This window comes from Halichoerus grypus, chromosome 7 (genome assembly GCF_964656455.1).
Source record: "Halichoerus grypus chromosome 7, mHalGry1.hap1.1, whole genome shotgun sequence".
In the NCBI taxonomy this organism is placed as follows: Eukaryota; Metazoa; Chordata; class Mammalia; order Carnivora; family Phocidae; genus Halichoerus; species Halichoerus grypus.
Window position 1 is genome coordinate 128,931,515 of NC_135718.1, and position 19,043 is coordinate 128,950,557.

Sequence of the window (19,043 nt, forward strand, 5' to 3'; positions counted from 1 at the left end):
GTTGTGTCCACCCCCTAACTTACTGTGGTCTGCCCTTTGGACATGATGCTTGATCAAACCTCTTCCATTAGTATCAGTTCCTTCTTATCTGGTCCCATTTTGTACTAAACCATGGTTTAGTAAGTTAGCAACCCAATTCCCAAACTTTGTAGGGCTAATAACAATTTACAAAAGCAGAGTAGTGCACCTACTTGGACTGATACCCATCCTAAACAGAGCATATTAAGAGAATACAGGTTAAAGGAGAAGAACAAAGAGCTTTTTTTTTTTTTTTAAAGATTTTATTTATTTGACAGAGAGAGACACAGCGAGAGAGGGAACACAAGCAGGGGGAGTGGGGAGAGGGAGAAGCAGGCTTCCCGCCAAGCAGGGAGCCCGATGCGGGGCTTGATCCCAGGACCCCAGGATCATGACCTGAACTGAAGGCAGACGCTTAACAACTGAGCCACCCAGGCGCCCTGAACAAAGAGCTTCTTAACTGTGAGAGTGGCCAGATAATAAGAGAACTGAGAATGTGAAAGGCCATGGAGTAGAGGGTTTCAAGGAGGATGGGATCTCCATAGAAATACAAGAAAGAGAACTCAGAAAATACAATTAGGAGGTCATTGGTGACCCTGGAGAGTAACCTTCAATGAACAAATGAGCTTTGAAGCCCGAGTTCAAAGACACCAGAAATGATTAGGTGCTAAAGAAAGAAAGGCCACGGGTAAAAGCTATATTTACTAGGCATGAATGGTAGACAGAGGAGGGATCAGTGTTTGGCATAGGGTTGTTTTTTTTTTTTTATGATTTTATTTTTAAGTAATCTTCACACCTAACACAGGGCTCGAACTCACAACCCAGAAATAAAGAATCATATGCTCTACTGACTGAGCCAGCCAGGCACCCCGGCATAGATGTTTTCAATACAGAATAGACTTGTGCATGATTGGAAACTAGAGAAAAGAGCTTATAGATAGGAAAAATATATTCATTTTTTATAATTCCTGATGTGTTTAGTTTAGCAGTCAATTTTCAAGTTTTATTAGTCCCCAAAATCTTGATCCTATAATGAGGCTATATTGCCCCCATGTGGTATAGGCTGCCCAGCAACTTCATTCTAAACTAGGAATTGACAAACTTGCTGTAAACAGTAAATATTTTAGATTTGAGTAAAAGTAGCCACAGATATACATAAACAAGTGGGTGTGACCATGTTCCACTAAAACTTTATTTTCAAAAGTAAGTAGGGGATAGATTTGTCCTGTAGCCACTAGTTTGTTCACTCTTGATCTAAACCTCAATATTTGGGCTGAACATTAAAGTTATCTGGGGGTCTTTTTAAAAAAATGTGGGTGCCCAGGCCCTACCTCAGACTTATTGAATAAGAACCTTTGGTTGTGGGGCTAGGTAACTGGTACTTTGTGAAATCCCATCAGGGATCCATTGTGCAACCAAGGTTGAGAATTACTGATTCAAACCAGTAAATTTCTAGTTTTAAGTACAAATAATAACTAATTTCATCAAGTGGTTATTATATTATATTATATTTTATTTATTTATTATTTATTTATTATATATTATATTTTTAAATATAAAATTTTTAAATATAAATAAGAGCATTCCAAATATTATCTTATTTAATCCTTACAACAACCCTATTAATTGGGTACAATTATTATGCCCATTTTATAGATAAGAAAACTGAATTTTAGTGAGATTAAGTAATTTGTTCAAGGTTGAGGGTACAGAATATGCCACCCCCAAATATGCCATTTTGGCATAAAGATTATTTTAAGCTAAGGGTATTTGAGATTCAACAGCTGCAGAAAAAAAAAGGCTTTTTAGAGCTTTCCTTATCTGACTAAAAGCAACAACTTCTGGGAAATAAGACTACCATAAATTCTTCTTGAGGACAGATCTACTCCCAGAAGGAAGGATGAGAATGAAATAGAATGAAAATGAGAATGAAAAAAAGAATGAGAATAAAACCTACCTTAAATCCTTTATTTAGGGAAGTTTTATGGTCCGAAAGGAGACAAAAAGACCAAGATAGAAAACCATTGTCACAAACTTTCTTATTTCCTGTTTGTTCTCCTGAAAATCCATTTATCTTTCCAAAAAGTCATTTGTTTTCCTCTAAGTGCCTTTCTCCTCCTCCCTTTCACCTATTAAGATGGTATATAAACCCCAAACCTAATAATCTCTTTGAGTTATTCATCACTGATGTCTCTCATGTGTGTGCATGTTGCACATGTAAATAAACCGATATTTACCTCATGTTAATCTGTCTTTTGTCAGTTTAATTTGCAAGACTCCAGGAACAGAACCTAAGAGGGTAGAAGAAAAGTTTTTTTTTCCTCACTTACAAGGTCATGTAGCTATTAAAAGGAGGAACAGGGATTTAAACCCAGACATCTGCTTCTAGAAACTGAGCTCCCCATTACTAGACTACTCTATTTATTATTATTATTATTATTATTTTAAAGATTTTACTGATTTATTTGACAGAGGCAGACACAGCGAGAGAGGAAACACAAGCAAGGGGAGTGGGAGGGGGAGAAGCAGGCTTCCCGCGGAGCAGGGAGCCTGATGTGGGGCTCGATCCCAGGACCCTGGGATCATGACCTGAGCCGAAGGCAGGCACTTAACGACTGAGCCACCCAGGCACCCCAATTTATTATTAACTGAAAAAAAAACCCCATCTTAAACTATTTTACCACACACTGTATTTTAAATAAAGTATATAAAAAGTCATAAGCACTTTTCTCCAGATTTAAGTTAATGTACTTTTTCTAGTGCCACTGAATCTTATTTTGAATCAGATTCTTCACATACCTTGTCTACAGCTTTGGCACATTACAGAAATTTATTAAGTACCCTTTCAGTTTGTTTTCTGTCCTATAGATTTTCCCCCTCTTGGCCACTGTTTGACTCCACATCTGTTTAGGCTATTAATATTATTCAAAGGCAAAGCTTTCATATGATTTCCTTTATTTTAGAGGTAATATGGTACAGTGATTTTACATATGAGCTTTGAAGCCAGACAATCCTGAAGCCAAAGAATCCAGTTTGAATTCTGCACTGTCACTGCATGGTAAGTACTCAGTAAATATCAGCTAGTCTTCTAGCATTTTAATCAACTAGAATGTGTGTCTTGCTTCAATTTCTCTCTTCATGCAGAAGCAAAAAGGACCTTAGTCATCTAAGGTGCCTTTAAATAAAAATAACACTACAATTTTAACTATCACCACCACCACAATAATAGCTGACATTTATTGAGTGACTACTATGTATTATCTTAAATACTTTCCAATGGATTAATTTAATTATTTCAATAACCCTATAAAGCAGGAGTTATCACTATCTTTAGTTTATAGACAGGAAACTGAGGCCCAGGGAGATTAAGTAACTTTTCCAAGGTCATGTGGATAAGAAGTGGCAAAGATATTTTCTGAACCCAGGTAAGTCTGGCTTCAGAATCCACACTCTTTATTACTTTTCTATATTGCTTTATACTGCTTCCTATAGGAAATGCTACTGTTATGTATTTCTTCAAATCAGAAGGAATAATCTTCCAGTGTCTCCAAAACAATGGTTCCTAGTCTTAGGACTTCACAGGATATTGAAATTTAAAAGAAGATTCTGATAAACAGCATAGATTTGCCACTTTTAAGTTTTGACAAGAAAGGACCTCAAACTACCAACCACTACCACTATCATTTATTATTAGTCCAAAATAAAGGAGGACTTAATACCCCCAAAGTAGTATGGATATAACTTAGAAAGATAGCATCCTAATGCTATATGTATTCATTCGTACTGTCCTTAAACTTTCCACTTTGTTGAGGACAAAGACTTTAAACATTCTCCTTCCTTCTTCCTAATACTAAGTTAATAGCTAGATGCTACTTGCATTTACTTATTTTTTTTTCATTTTAACAGTTTTTATTTCAAGTCGCATATAAGATTACTTTACTCCTGCATCTTCTCAATTGTTTCTTCCTTATATTTGCCCTTTTCCTTTCCTACTTGGCGAGATTTGGCTTTACGTTCAAGGATCTTTTTGCGGTCTTTGTCCAGTTTTAGTCTGGTGATAACCACCTTGCTAGGGTGAATGCCTACATGGATGGTTGTGCCGTTTGCCTTCTCTCGCTGCACTCGTTCAATGTAGATGACGTACTTCTTCCTGTAAACCTGGACTACTTTGCCAATCTGCTGACCTTTGTAGTGTCCTCGCACAACCTGCACTTCATCATCCCTTCGGATGGGCATGGAGCGAACGTTGCACTTCTGTCTCAGCTCTTTGCAAAGAGGGAAAGACATGATCTTCCTGCGAATGTGGGAAGGTGCATTGAAATGCCGTTTTCGGTTCTTGCTCCGGTCAGAAGTCACAAAGGGATTAAACTTCATTTTGGCCACTGGCGCTTCAGCGATGGCCGCAAGAGGGAAGAGCTAGATGCTACTTGCATTTAGATGTAACAGCTCTTTTAGTAACGTTTACAACTTGTCTTTCTAGAAAGAACCTGTATTTTGGATCTGGAAACTAACAGTGGTATTAATTAAAAGTTGTTGCTTTTTAACAGAAAGTGGAATAAAAGATCTATAGGCATTTTGTTCCACTAAAGTGGGCAAAGGACTTAACAGTCTGAGTGGCCTTATTTCTCATTCTTGAAATTTTGAAAGGTGAAATAAACAATTTTGGGATTAGCACTTCTTTCATTCCAATGCATTAAACTAGTAGTGCATACCACTGAAAATGAGAACATTTCAGTTAAAACCTTTAAGTTTGCAACAGTGACAGCATTTTAATAGGATTTTTATCTTTTGCACCTTTCATTCCCTCTGGAGTCCTGATCCCTGAGTGCTTTCAGCAAATTGCCACATCAGCAGAAATCTACATGAACACTGGCCTTATTAATTTTTTATTGATAACATTGTGAAATGAGAAGGCTCAGTGCTTACCAGTTGCACTTTGAACTTGACAACAAACATGAATTATGTATACATGGAAAAATTATTTGAAACAATTTTCTTTTAGTTAACAGTCTATTGGACCCTTGTTTTATGTTATGCCTTTAGATAAATTAAATTTGAATGGTTCACAATTATAACCGATTATATTGAGCTTCAATTATAATTCCTAATTGATTCAAGCCTATTAGCACAATGTTAGTAAAAGGCAGTGGTTTGCTCCTAATGAACTTTTATGTATTAGACAATCACTAAATCACTAAAATCACTAGTCATTAAAAACAGGAGTCTCCTAAATTTCTTAGGGTGGATCCAGCAGGTTGGATGTCTGGGTTCTCAAGACCTGGATAAGCATCTTTTGAGAACAGAAAGGAAGTTAGGACAAAGAACATAACTCAGAACACTAAACAGCTTCTTATTCGTACTGGCGCCACCAGTCCAGGGTCCTGCTCCCTCACAGTTCTGTAATCTACGCTCAGTGACTTTTTTCTTTCTCAATACAAAGGAATGACCATTTTCTTTCCTCATCGATCCTTCTAGTGTTTTGTTTGGAGGATGATGGTACATCAAAAAACTTTTGAGAACCCCTCCCTCCATTTTGAGAATTCAGAACTTTATAGCTTTTGTATAAGGATTAGAGTGAAGACTCTTACAGACTCATGTCGGAATAGCAAGCACGAAGGCGGCAACGTACGGACATTTGGGTGCTGAAGTGAACCTGGAGTGTGGACAGAGGCGGTAGCTGAAAAATCGTGGAGACCAGGGTGCAAACTCAGTTCTAGTCAACGCGGGCATGGGTTCCAGGTCTGGGACACCAATCACCTCACAAGAGGTGCGGCGAAATTCCACACTACCCAGAACAACAGCAATCCAGACACAGGTCGACCCCTACCGAACTCCGCTGCAGGTGCTCTGTAGGCGCTGGATGATGACGTACTCCGCAGACCAGGCGGTGATTGGCTTACGAACGGGGCGTCGGCTGCTAACGCGACGCGGGGCAGTCCTCGCGAGAGCTGCGGACTCCGGTGCGGGATGGCCGCTGAGCCGGGCGGAGCTGGCGCGCGGCTCCCGGAGCCGGCTCTCCGGCCCAAGACATGGCCCGGGGGCCCGGCCTCCTAGGCCGGCCTCGCCCCGACGCGGTCGCCATGCCCAAGAGAGGGAAGCGACTCAAGTTCCGGGCCCACGACGCCTGCTCTGGACGAGGTGGGCGAGGGGGCGGGGGCGTTGAAAGACTGGGTGCTGGCGGCAGGGAGGGGGCTGGACAGCGCCGAGGCGAGCGCTCGCTTGCCTGTAATGGGAGCGCGCTGGGGCCGGGGACCTGCAGTGAGCAGGAGGTCTTGGCGGAGAGGACGCTGACGGAGAGAAGGCTTCCTCCTTTGAGGGTTGTTGCTGTATTTCAGTGACCGTGGCGGATTATGCCAACTCGGATCCGGCGGTCGTGAGGTCTGGACGGGTCAAGAAAGCCGTCGCCAATGCTGTGCAGCAGGAAGGTAGGCTGCCGAAAGAAAGACTCAGGCCGGGGAGGCGGAAATAGGTGTTTTATTTTCCTGGAACTCCGCCTCAGTGTTTCTCTTGCAAAATCCTTTGGGCATCTTCCCACAAACGTGTTTGCTGTCTTCAGTGGCCCCTCATGTATTCGGAGGAGGGGGAAGGGAGGATTAGCCAAGAGCAGTAGCGCTTTCTGTAGCAGAAATATTTTCTTTCTTTGCATAAAAAAAAAAAAAAATCTTTGCGTACTCTTCTGTAGTTTCCACTGCTTTCTTCTTGGTTATTCATCTTTTTCCTGTGGTTCACATATATTCCCCACTTACTCTGCAGTTTGTTTCTTTGTGTAATAATCCTGAGGTATGCTTTTCCTTTTCTCATGTTTCTCTTACTTTCAAGCTTTTTACTCACAGGTACCTGAGACTTGTGTTTTTATGACACCTACTGTCTCCAGCAAAGGAACAGGGTCAAATTGGCTTCATTTTCTCTCAAACATTGCTCCTCAGAATTTATACAAATGAGAATAGCATTTACTTTTTGTTTTTATCCTGCAGGGTTTATAGTGGGAGAATAATGCGCTCCCTTTTTCTTCAGGTCTGAAGTTGACACTTTTAAGGAGTCAATCTGCAACTTTGGGGTCAGTTTGCCTATTGCTTTCCAGTTTTTAGTATTTAAAATGCTAAAATTTCTTTCTTTTTAGTTCTCACCTTTCTTCAGCAGACTCTCTCACACTATTGCTTTTTTCCCCCCCTCGTTTTCCTTATGCTCATGGATGCTGATACCCTGTCTAAGTCATTTGTATTTCTGGATGGGACTCTGCCATATCATTCTCCCCTTATTTTCTTCTAGTAAAATCTCTTTGTGGCTTGGAAGCCTCCCAGGTTCCTGCAGTGGAAGCTCTTTCTGGGGTTGGTGAGCCCTGTGACATCATTGACAGCAGTGATGAGATGGATGCCCAGGAGGAGAGCATCCGTGAGAGAACCGTCTCCAGAAAAAAGAAAAGCAAGAGGCATAAAGGTATAGGGCTTGTTTGCTTTTGGATTAGTCCTGTCTGTGGTGATAACTTGAAGCTGTTCACTTTCTCAGTAGCATAAGAGGTGATACCAGCGGAGAACCAGGGTTTGGATCTTAGTAGTGGGACAGGTTTAATATACCAGGGCTTTCTGTTTTGTCTAAAAATGAGAAGAAAGGAGATAGGTAAGAGTCAGATAGGTAAGATAGTCCAGTAGATTTCTGGAGCTGTAAGCTCAACTATAGTAGCCATTCCTTGAGAACATGTCATTATTAGGTAAAAACCCATATGGTAACATGAAAATAAAAAGCCTTTGCATTTCTGGATTTCTGAACAGGTAAGGAATCAAAGATGTGACAAAAAAATGTTTTCCCAAGTATGTGGATTGTATATAACCGATTTCCTTTCAGCTGAAGCTAGATATTACTATGGACTTTTAAGTGCTCTGCAATTATTAATGTCTGCTTTATGTCTAATAGATACTGTGGGAAATAGAAAAGTATGTGATTTTATACCTAATGGCAATAAAACTCACACAAGTGAAACAAAGAAAAATAAGCTAATAGTATATAATATGCCAAACCTTCATGCAGTGGTTTGCTCTAGACTTAATGAATCAGACTTTCTTGGGGTAGTACCCAGAATAGCTATTAAAGCTAAAGTGGTTCTAGTGATCAGTTAGAGTTAGGGGAAGCTAATGTAATAAGTGATATATATATTTTTGGTCTCAGATCTACCAGAACTTTTACCTGTACTTGAGAGTCAGATAACAAATATTTGTATTTACTGAAATACATTGAAATAATTGATAATTAATGAACTGCCATCGCTTTGCAATTATGCCAATTATTGTCAGTGATACCATTGTTTTCCAGAAGGCCAAAATTAATGTTGACGTTCTTCATACTTCGTTTTTTAATTTCTTTCTTGAAATCCCTGCTCATCATCACCATGCTATTAGAGATTTATCTTGCTCTGTTTTGTTCTTGGGCACACTCCGTAGAACAGCTTGCAGACTTTTAAAACATCCTTATTGAGATAAAATTCACTTTTTTAAAGTGTTCAATTCAGTGGTTTTAGTATGTTCACATGGTTGTGCAGCTATCAACGTGATTTAAGTTTAGAACATTTCTATTACTCCAGACCTATTAGCATTATTTCTCATTCTCTCCCAACCCTCCCACTCCCCTGGCCCACGCCGCTGACCACTAATTTACTTTCTGTCTTTATAGATTTGCCTGTTCTGGACATTTCATATAAATGGAATCACATAATATGTGACCTTTTGTGTCTAGCTTTTCTCACTTAGCATGTTTTCAAGTTCATTCATTTTGTAGGACATGTCAGTCCTTCAGTGTTTTTTCAGTTGGCTATTTTGAATACTGCTATGAACACCCTTGGACAAGTTTTTACATGGACATACATTTTCATTTTTGTTGGGTAGGAGTGGAATTGCTGAATCACATGATAACTCTAGTTTAACTTCTTGAATAATTGTCAGTGTGTGTGTGTGTTGTGTTTTAAAGATTTTATTTATTTGAGAGAGAGAGCATGAGAGAGCACATGCCAGCGGGAGGGGCAGAGGGAGAGGGAGAAGCAGACTTCCTGCTGAGCAGGGAGCCCAACACAGGTCTCAGTCCCAGAATGCTGGGATCATGACCTAAGCTGAAGGCAGACGCTTAATCTACTGAGCCACCCAGGCGCCCCTCGGGAGAAATTCTGATAGTCATTTACCTTCTCCTTCAGAGAGAGACTTAATGTGGGAGAAGATGGGGCTCAAATATGTTAGGACTAAGCCTTCAGTGGTCACTGGAGATTACAGGGAAGATGAGGAACCAGAAAAGAGGATGTCGTTTTAGAGGTACTGGTCTCTGTTATGAAGAACCTAATGCAATAACCTGTCTGAGTCGTACTGCTGCAGTTAGCTCGAAAAGTAGAGGCAGCTTTGGGGAGCTAGTGTAGGATCTTTTTGCCCAGGAAACAGAAAGAAGAAAGCTGGTTTTTGGATAGTTCTGTGACTAGGTCTGAACTGTAGGTTAGAAGTAGGGTTTGCCCAGATGCAAGTGTCTTTATGGAGTGTGAGTTTTTACTTGGACCTGAGACACCGAGTGGACCTCAGGGTCAAGAGAATGAATCCTAACAAAGTCTGAGGAGAAGGAGGTGGGGATACATTGTCAAAGGGCATCTTTGAGTACTGAACACTCATGGCTGGGATCATAGGTCAAACTGGCAATGAAATGAGGAACTAGAAGGAAAGAAACGTCTACAGGCATTTACTGAGTAATGAAAATATACCACAACTTACTGGGTGTTTTATTGAGCTTGCACTTTGAGGTTTCCTCATACCATCTTAAAATCAGTTGTTTTAAATGACTGAACTGAAGACAATGTTTGGTGGAAGGGGACCATGAGGGAAATCAGGGGCAGAGTTTTTAGTACAAAGCTGGAATTTACAGTAGAAACCTGGGTCTGTTTACCTTAACTAGTGGCAAGGTTATGTCTTCTTACTAGTAAAATGGGCACAGTAATATTTTCCTTATTTGTGTTGAAGAATTATTAGAATGGAATGATAGTAAAGTGTGCAAAACTTTGATAAACTTTGAAAACTTCAAAATAGTATGTGAATAGTTGTTAAAGAAAGGCCTTAAGAATGAGACCCGGTCACTTGGGCAACAGGAAGCAAAAGTTTCCAGCAGCTAGAAGAAGCAGGAAATGATGAGTCTGAGAGGCTTCATTGGACCTATTTAAAACTGTTTTCTTAACTGTGCAAGCCCTGGGAGAATTGAAATGACTGGGGATCTTTAGATATGTCCATAATCGAAGGTCAAAGCATATAGTTCTTTTTTTTTCTGTTTCAGAAGACCTGGACGGGGCTGGAGGAGAAGAGTATCCCATGGATATTTGGCTATTGCTGGCCTCCTATATCCGTCCTGAGGACATTGTGAATTTTTCTCTGATTTGTAAGAATGCCTGGACTGTCACTTGCACTGCTGCCTTTTGGACCAGGTTGTACCGAAGGTGCGACCACAGAGACTCACTCTGTTATCTGTGTAGCTGATTTCATTGCTGTTTGTGATTTGGAGCTACTCCCTGGATGGTGACCTCTTTTCATTTTCTCTACTCCATGCCTGGGCATGAGCCTAGCTTTGGACTCCTTGAGCCCCTCTCTAATTTAAGTTTGGTATTATTAATTTGTCCAGGTAATTGTCTTCCCTTTGGTTGCCCCCTCCTCCCATCCAGTATCCACTTTCAGCAAAAAGTCTTGCTTCAGGTCTTAAAAAGAACTTGTGTTTGACTTGTCTTCAGAAGTTTATCTTAGCTAGAATTTTCGAAAGCTGTAGATGCCTATCTATTTATCTTTCTAACTGGATTAGTTGTTTCTTAGTTGGGTAGTTACCATGAAGTATCATAGAGTTTTTGTACTCATGCTGCCCTGTGTTTAGTTGTAGTGGTGAGGAGAGAGTGAATGATAGGATTAATAAGACAGCTTTTGATACCGGGTGCAGAAGTGTAATGAAGATTATAAACTGTCAGAATGTTGTGGGAAGGGATGTTGAAGTGGAAGGGTGTAGAGAACTTGCTGAGACCCGTGGTGGGAGAACCTGGTGGTTCTTCAGTACACATTCCTTTTGAGCAACTGAAGTATATTCTACTGGTGTCAAGTCCGAGACTTGCCGTTTTTTAGAGTAAAATAGGATTTAAAATTTTAACATGGATGGAGGGCAGGATTATAAGGTATATGTGAATTGGGTTTTGCATAGCAAAGAAGCAAAAGTAGCTGAGAAATGAAGGAGGTGTGATTTGTGTGTGTGTGTGTGTGTGTGTGTGTGAGTGTGAGTGAGAGAACATTGGGGACAAGCTAACTACTGGCCAGTAGAACAGTATAGTTAAATGGACACAGAGACCAGGGGTCCTAGGAGACTGAGCTAGAGCAGGAGAGACAGGTCACATATTGGTAGGAGTAATGTGTCGTGTTTCAGGCACTACACGCTGGGTGCCTCTCTGCCTTTGCGCCTGCGACCAGAGTCAATGGAGAAGCTGCGCTGTCTCCGGGCATGTGTGATCCGATCTCTATACCATATGTATGAGCCGTTTGCTGCTCGAATCTCCAAGAATCCAGCCATTCCAGAAAGCACTCCCAGCACATTAAAGAATTCCAAAGTAAGTGAGAATTATTGTTGGGGCCTAACTAATGGTATGGTGGGCCTGTTGTTATGGCTTGTCTCCGGCTTCCTTGATGGGGAGGGCAAGGGCTGTTGGTCCCAGGCTGCCAGGGGGCTAATGCAAACTTTCAGGGTTTCACTTCTCTAAGACATTCCTGCTCTGTTGGGCTGGCTTCTCTTCTCTTTACCTTAAAGCTTTCTTGTGCTTTTAGCATATTCTTTATTCTCTTTAATTTATTCTCCTGCATTGTACATTGGACCACTTCAGATGATTTTGATGGTTTGGGTTAGGAAGAGCACAACTCAAATGGTAGATGTAAACTGTAAATCTTCCAGGGTGCTATAAATCATGATGCAAAGATATAACATGAACACCTTAGTAATTTTCTTTTCCTAACGTGACCTTGATATCTGGGATTCTTCTTTCTTGTTGACCTCTTTAAAAGATACTGGTATAGACTTTAACATACGCTACGTGCCAACTATTGCTAGGCTCTGGGCTAGGTTGTTTCAGAGACTATAACTCACAGACTTTAGCTCTCTCAAATTCTTCCTGTATCCTAGGCTATTTCTTATATCTTGGGATTTCCCCTGTAGCTTATATTCATACATTGTATTCAAGTGTTTGGCATTCTTCTGATTTGTAAATAGGTCTGTTAGCCTTTGATCCTTTCTCTCCTTTTCTCCATAATGAAGCATCCAGTGAACCTACCTTTGCCAAGCTATACCAGTACAACAGATATGATTACTTAGGCAAGTTGATGTCTCAGCCTATTTCTCCTTCAACTAATGCCATTGTCTGAATTTTGTATCTTTTGAGTTGGTAATTTTTATTACTCTGTTCCTACCCCAAATCTGGTGTCCTATAGCACTTTCTATTCTCTTCTATTTTGTTTTTTGGATGTTCTGTAATGATTCTTCTCCCCTAGTTTAGCTCCCGTGGGATAATATTCCACCTGATACATATTGACTGAAAGGGTACTGTTGGTTTCAAGATTATGAGGGTTCCTTCGAGGGTCGCAAACTGAGATGGTCAGGGCCATGGGCTGAGCTCAATTCAGTATCACACTAGCTGGTGGCTTTAGGGCAGGAGTAGAATGTGTGGTGAGTAGCATTTCACCTAGCAGCTGCTTCTGCTAGTAATATGAGTGGACAGTGTATCATCTCACATTTGCAGTTTCCCTCCCCAGAAACATTTGATAGTATCAGACCAGCTCTGATGAGGTGGGGATCATCCCAGAGCTAACCATGCCGGGTATGAATCAGTTGCTGGGAGTAGAGCAGCATTAGGCAGACTCCTCGTGCTCGACACATCCTAGCGGCTCCAGTGCACAATGCAAGTGCTACTGCCTAAATCGAAAATGCCCGTGTCTTCGTGTTCTTGTCACTGCATATTAATTTTTTAAAAGTAGATTATAAAAACCAAGGTGGTGATAACTAAGTTCTTAATCCAGACAGTAAGTCCAGGCCACCTGGCTGCTGCTTTTGTGCCTTGTTAGAGATCTCTGGAGAGGATATGGGACCTGCAGTGACAGGTGTCCCATGCATGGCCTTGCCACTTGTATAACCACAATCGCATGGCATTCAGGGAGTTGGCAGCATGCCTAAGGAAGTTGTCCCAGGTTCCTGGACTCCAGCTTTTCGTATTTGATTCTCCCTCTCTCTCTTTTCAATCGCATAGCTTGTATGGGACACTGGAGCCGCTGTGATGGCAGCAGAAGTATTTGCCCCTTAAAGCCAAGCCCATTATTTTTGATGGAACAGCGGGACGTACAGGGCATGTCTGAAGGGCAGGACAGCTGGCACGGCGGACGACCCACCCCTTATCCCCTGGGAGGTACTTAACTTCTTGTGTTAACCCTAGCTGTAGCCTGAGTTTCATGGAGGGGCTTACTCTAGACAATTCAGCCCAGCTCTGTCGTTTTCACACCGGCTCTCTGCTCCCAGAAGGTCCTGAGTGGCTTGCTCCTGTTCCAGGGATGGCCATCTCTGCCTGCCTTACGGCTTTGTTATCATCTTGCCTGGTGGCTACTGGCTGCCCTTATATTTTCATATAGAGGAGTGGCTCGCTGACTCAGAGAATGTCCCAGTCTCTAGAGACCATGTTTCTGTCTTTAAAGATGAGAACAGAGGGGGTTGCCCTCAACAGCATCTGAGGTTGACTTATATCAGTCCCTCTTCTCTTTACTGAATAGCCCTGGGATTGTCTCTTTCCATGTTGCACCAGTGTCAAACTGGGGGGGTCTCTATCTGTGCCAGAGTAAAATCTCAGCATTGGGACTGTGGCTGGCCTTGGAGCTGTCAGACAGGTTTTTGCTGATTATTTTTTGTTACCTTACTTTGATTTTTTCCTTTTCTATCATTTATTTATTTTTGGTTTATTTTATTTTTATTTTTTTACAGTGCTTACTTTTCTGGTGCAGAAAGATTGTTGGGAACAGACAGGAACCAATGTGGGAATTCAACTTTAAGTTCAAAAAACAGGTATGTAGTCATATCTTCTCTTTGTTTTTCAGGTAGTATGTTGTTCTAATAAATTTCACTAGGCATAAAATTGTCTTATTGAAATCAAATAGTACACATCAAAATTTACGATAACGCCATGAAAAGAAAAGGTAGAAGGAACTATTCTGTACGAAAGAGACACAACAGTATACTAGCTGAATGAGTGGGTACTGGAGCGGGGAACAAAGGGCTGTAAAAGACACTTGAGACAATTCAAGAGATGTGAGTATGCTGTAAATGTTAGATGACATGAAATTATTTAGTTTCTCAGGTGTGATAATGATACTGTGGTTATATGTAAGTGTCTTTATTCATGCTGAATAAGGGTGGAGCGTCAGTGCTCCTTTCAGATGGCTTTGCCCCCTTTACCATCTTCTACATAAAATGAGAGGTGGGAGGAGAGGAAGCAAATACGGTGAAATGTCCAACGGTAGAGGGTATACAGGAGTTTATTGCACTATTTTATTAACTTTCTGTATAGTTGAAGACTTTCTAAAGATGGGAAAAAGGGGAAAACTTGTTTTAACAATGTACTGAGGTTATTTGCCTATAATTTTTTTGTTTTTCAAAGCAAATGTATTTGCAGACAACAATAATTTATATGGTTTTATACCTGAGGCAGTTCAGGGAAGTCATGAGGAAAGGGACAGCCGCCAGGAGGCTGTTTATAAGAAGAATAGATAGTATCCTACTCCGTTTCTGCCTTTTGCTTGGACTGTACCTGAGATCTTGGCCACAGAGAGGATCTACTTTGCTTGCCTTTACTTCTTATCCTCAGCAGCTCATTTCTTCCTTCTGTCTCCCCTATTTAGTATCTCACTGAGGAGACACATTACAAATAAGATTAGTTATCCCTCACTTGATGAGTTACAGATAAGTTTGTAATTAAAGTGAATCATATTTTCCCATTGATTTTTAAAAAATTTTTTTATTGTTATGTTAATCACCATACATTACATCATTAGTTTTAGATGTATTGTTCCATGATTCATTGTTTGTGCATAACACCCAGTGCTCCATGCAGAACGTGCCCTCTTTAATACCCATCACCAGGCTAACCCATCCTCCCACCCCCCATTGATTTTTCATAAACATGGCTTTAGGGAAGAATTTTAGTTTCTAGTCATTTGATTTTAATAAGATGTCTTCAACTGTAATATCCATTAGATGGTGGTGGTAAATCCACCATAGGACCTTTCTGGGAAGGGGCTGCAGGGCAGTCTCAGCAGTGTTCAAGCTGAGAGCGGAATTAACTGCAGGAAGGTGAATGCCCAGATTCTTTAGTTCTGAGACTTGTGGTTCTTTTATTTATGGTGCCTAGAATTAGATGGCCACTTCTGCTTCTATCCCTTTTGTGCAGCAGATGTTCTTTGGAGTCCGACGAGTCACGAGGAGTTTGCGATCTTTCAAACATTGGGGAGCCTCTGATAGAAGTATAAGTTTCCATTTCTTGCCAGATGGCAGGAAATACCATCTAAATGAAGCATATACCGACTACCACATTGCTTATCCAGATGTGTTTCCTCTTCTTTCAAAGGGCAGGTTTTCCTTGATCTGTATAGAAACCAATATGTATATAAAGAGAACCATAGGATTTTCACTGGTGGAGTCTTAGAGCCATCAACATTTCCTCTAAGCCGTTCGAGTAATTTTCAGTTCTCTTTAGTCCCCTAGATTAAAGAGCAAGTGTGTGGGAGGGTTGCAGCCTCCCATTCAGTATGAAGATGTTCATACCAACCCAGACCAGGACTGCTGCCTACTGCAGGTCACCACCCTCAATTTCATCTTTATTCCAATTGTCATGGGAATGATATTTACCCTGGTAAGTGGAAACAGAATGCCATCCTTAGTTCTTTCGTAGACTCTCATTATACCTAGGTTTTGAAAGAAATTTGTAAATTTAACCATTGAGGAAGAAATCTTTGAAGTATAATTTTTTTAAAAAGTTTGAAAGCAGACTTGTATATTAGGAATGGAGTTAATTATGTCTGGATATTTTATCTCTGTTTCCTTCTTATAGTAAAGGGAATGTTTTTGCATCTTCTTTGTAGTGATCATTAATATTTGAGAAACAGTATCCTTTCAGGGATAATAATGAGGCTTATATATGAGCACTGTATTTCAGGACCTTGAGGCTTGCTTGTGGTGTCGTAAGTGGAATACTAAAATGTAAGGTGACCAGCTCTGTCCATTATGTGATGATGACTATTCAAGCCTTAGCTAAGAATTAGATTAGTAAATAACAAATATGTCTCTGGCATATTTTCCAGGTTTTTAAAATTTTTAACCGGATTGATAACTTGAGAGTATATGCAGTTTATCTTCTCTGTCCTTTAGGCTTATGTTCAGAGATACATGGGGTTCCCCCCTCTGCACTGAAAATAGCTTTGTTCTTATTTATATATTTATTCATTCATTCATTCATTTGAGAGAGTGAGCGAGTGAGAGAGAAAACAAGAGCTGAGGTGGGGGGTGCAGAGGGAGAGGGAGAAGCAGATTCCCCACTGAGCAGGGAGCCCCATGCAGGGCTCAGTCCTGGGACTCCAGGATCATGACCTGAGCTGAAGGCAGATCCTTAACTGACTGAGCCACCCAGGCGCCCAGCTTTATTCTTTTTTTAATGGTAAAATAAATAATGCATACTTCATGGAAAGAATTTAAATAATACATAAATACATGAAAAAAGTAAAGGTGACCTAGACTCTTACTGGCCTCTAACTATGGCCCTTTAGGGAACTGTTCTTTAATGTATCTGTTATTATGTACTTGTATACACCCACTCTCTTAAATGATTTTGTTTAATTGAGATTATACCATATATGCTGTTTTGGTTGTTAGGCACCTTTCCCCTCCCTCTAGGTTAAGTCACATTAGTGACCTAGTAATATACTTATATTCCATAGACTTCATATTCATATAATTCTGTTCAGACCAGCATATACATAAACAGATTTAGAGAATTTGTGGTTTATTTTACCAAAAATGTGATCAAACGTATGTTTCATGCATCTTGTTTGACTCGCTTAACAATATCTCATCAGAACCCCTTCAAGTCATTTTGTATAGTTCTAACCCAGTTTTTAAAAAATTGGCTTCAGTGCTATTCTGTGTGCATGTATCCTAATTTATTCAGCCATTTGAGAGGCTTTCTTTAGCATAGTTTAAATATGAAGAATTTCATTTTGTGGCCTAGCCAGTGTAAATTTTGTCTAGACTGTCTTATTTCAGAGTGAGCCGTGGGAAAACAAGGTTGTTTAATTTGGGTACTGAATTTGCTTTTCCCTCCTAGTTTACTATCAATGTGAGCACGGATATGCGGCATCATCGTGTGAGACTGGTGTTCCAAGATTCTCCTGTCCATGGTGGTCGGAAACTGCGCAGTGAACAGGGTGTGCAAGTCATCCTGGACCCAGTGCACAGCGTTCGACTCTTTGACTGGTGGCATCCTCAGTATCCGTTCTCCCTGAGAGCCTAGTTACTGCTTCCTGTCCCTGAGGGCAGCCCTGAGCTAGGCCAGTCCATTAGTAATCAGATTCCAGTTTGGAAGGGGTGTCTGGATTGTATATCTGGTTAGTAATGCACATGCTCTTCCGGTTCCCGGGGCTCCTGTTAGGGGAAGGAGAAGGATTGAATCAAGAGGAAAAACAACTATGATTTATAAACATATTTTAATGTAAAAATTTGCATTTGAAAGGAGAAACCTGGCCCTATTTTCTGTGTTAAACCCCATTTGGTGCTATTGAGTTTGTTGTTCTTTATTCTTTTATCCCAGCAAAAATGGATGATCTTGCTCTAGGGAAAAATTAAACTCATCCATCTCCAAACAAGGAAGTTTCAGCATTCCCTTGTGATCAGAGAGGAGCCTTCGAGGCCTGAAATTGTTGCTACTGTTGCTTCCCATTAAGCTGCCCCTCAAATTCAAGTGAATATTTTCTCTTCTCCCTTTACCCTTCTCCAGAAATAAAGCAGGTGACAGGGTTTTCAGAATCTTACAAGATTGACTTGTGTATCTTTCTTTAAAAATACTTTTTGGATATTTATTGCATAAATATTCTTTTGCCGATTTTGGATTTTAGGTATTTTTTTTGCATGAGGTTTGATAGTGGTGGTGATGACTTTGTGCCCTTGGTACTGTACTAGGAACTTTACGTAATATTTCTAATTCTCATGATCCTGCAAGGTGGGTGATACTGTTCCCATTCTGTAGTTGAGAAAACTGCATCAGTGACTTACCCAAGGCCATATGGCCAGGTCTTTTTGCTATATCACAGTTAAAAAAGTTCAGTTTCATTCCCTGTGGTAGATGGTGGCAAAAGGGAGTAGGCAGAGTGTACATAGATAAGAAAGTAAAAGGGTGAGTAAAAATTTGATCGTGATATTACCTTATCCCTAATCAGCCTAAAGGGTATATAAGATTGATGAAAGAGTCTTTGAAATCTGTGTTTCTAAGTAAATTGTAAAGCTAACCAAGAAAGGCAGGAAGGATAAGAAGGATAATGATATTTTCATTGAGTTGTTAGAAAGGCATTATGCTGAAGGTCATTTAAAAAAAAAACGCATCCCATATTGAAACTAGCCTCCTGAACTATAAGCACTTAGTGACCTTCTTCTGCTCTGCCTGGCCCTGTGCTGCCTGTCATCCTGTGTGCCTACAGGAGCCTGGCCTTTCATCCCTGCAGAAAGGCTAATGTCCTGTTAGTCAGAGGACTTGCTGTAGCTGGTGGACTCTGAGGAGAGGATCACGGGTGGGATTTTGGTTTTATTTTGTGTTTGCTAACAAGGTAACCTTGCTACTTGTCCTCCCTTCTCAGCCCTCCAAGTTAGCCAGTGAGCTGGATATTAGCTGGATGTTGCCATGAGATGGGCATTAATATATTCTTAAAACATGAAAATCTTGTGGGGGCAGTTATTATCACAAACCAAGC

The 19,043-nt window shown here is 40.6% G+C and overlaps 1 protein-coding gene and 1 pseudogene across 3 annotated transcripts; one reads left to right on the forward strand and one right to left on the reverse strand.

Annotated features, from left to right (window-relative positions):
• Positions 1-3,896: 3,896 nt before the first annotated feature.
• On the reverse strand, positions 3,897-4,449 carry LOC118527668 (large ribosomal subunit protein uL24 pseudogene; annotated as a pseudogene).
• Positions 4,450-5,944: 1,495 nt separating this feature from the next.
• Positions 5,945-18,113, forward strand: TMEM183A (transmembrane protein 183A). 3 transcript variants are annotated; one of them, XM_036079586.2, is made up of 8 exons: positions 5,945-6,156; positions 6,354-6,443; positions 7,288-7,455; positions 10,312-10,468; positions 11,431-11,611; positions 14,017-14,097; positions 15,785-15,940; positions 17,408-18,113. In XM_036079586.2, exons 1-8 carry the CDS (start codon positions 6,048-6,050, stop codon positions 17,591-17,593), a joined length of 1,128 nt encoding a protein of 375 aa, XP_035935479.1. In that variant the 5' UTR covers positions 5,945-6,047; the 3' UTR covers positions 17,594-18,113. The 3 variants fall into 3 exon arrangements, with proteins under 3 accessions (XP_035935479.1, XP_035935477.1, XP_035935480.1); XM_036079584.2 differs by having other exon boundaries at positions 5,946-6,156; positions 10,309-10,468; XM_036079587.2 differs by lacking the exons at positions 5,945-6,156; positions 6,354-6,443 and adding an exon at positions 7,056-7,075 and having other exon boundaries at positions 10,309-10,468.
• The last annotated feature ends 930 nt before the right edge of the window (positions 18,114-19,043 follow it).

Bases quoted from the DNA above. Each gene is read 5' to 3' on its own strand.
- TMEM183A (XM_036079584.2), top strand. From the start codon at position 6,048: ATGGCCCGGGGGCCCGGCCTCCTAGGCCGGCCTCGCCCCGACGCGGTC. The intron at 6,444-7,287 runs GTAGGCTGCCGA...ATTTTCTTCTAG, and splicing joins CAATGCTGTGCAGCAGGAAG to TAAAATCTCTTTGTGGCTTG. The intron at 15,941-17,407 runs GTAAGTGGAAAC...TTTCCCTCCTAG, and splicing joins TGGGAATGATATTTACCCTG to TTTACTATCAATGTGAGCAC.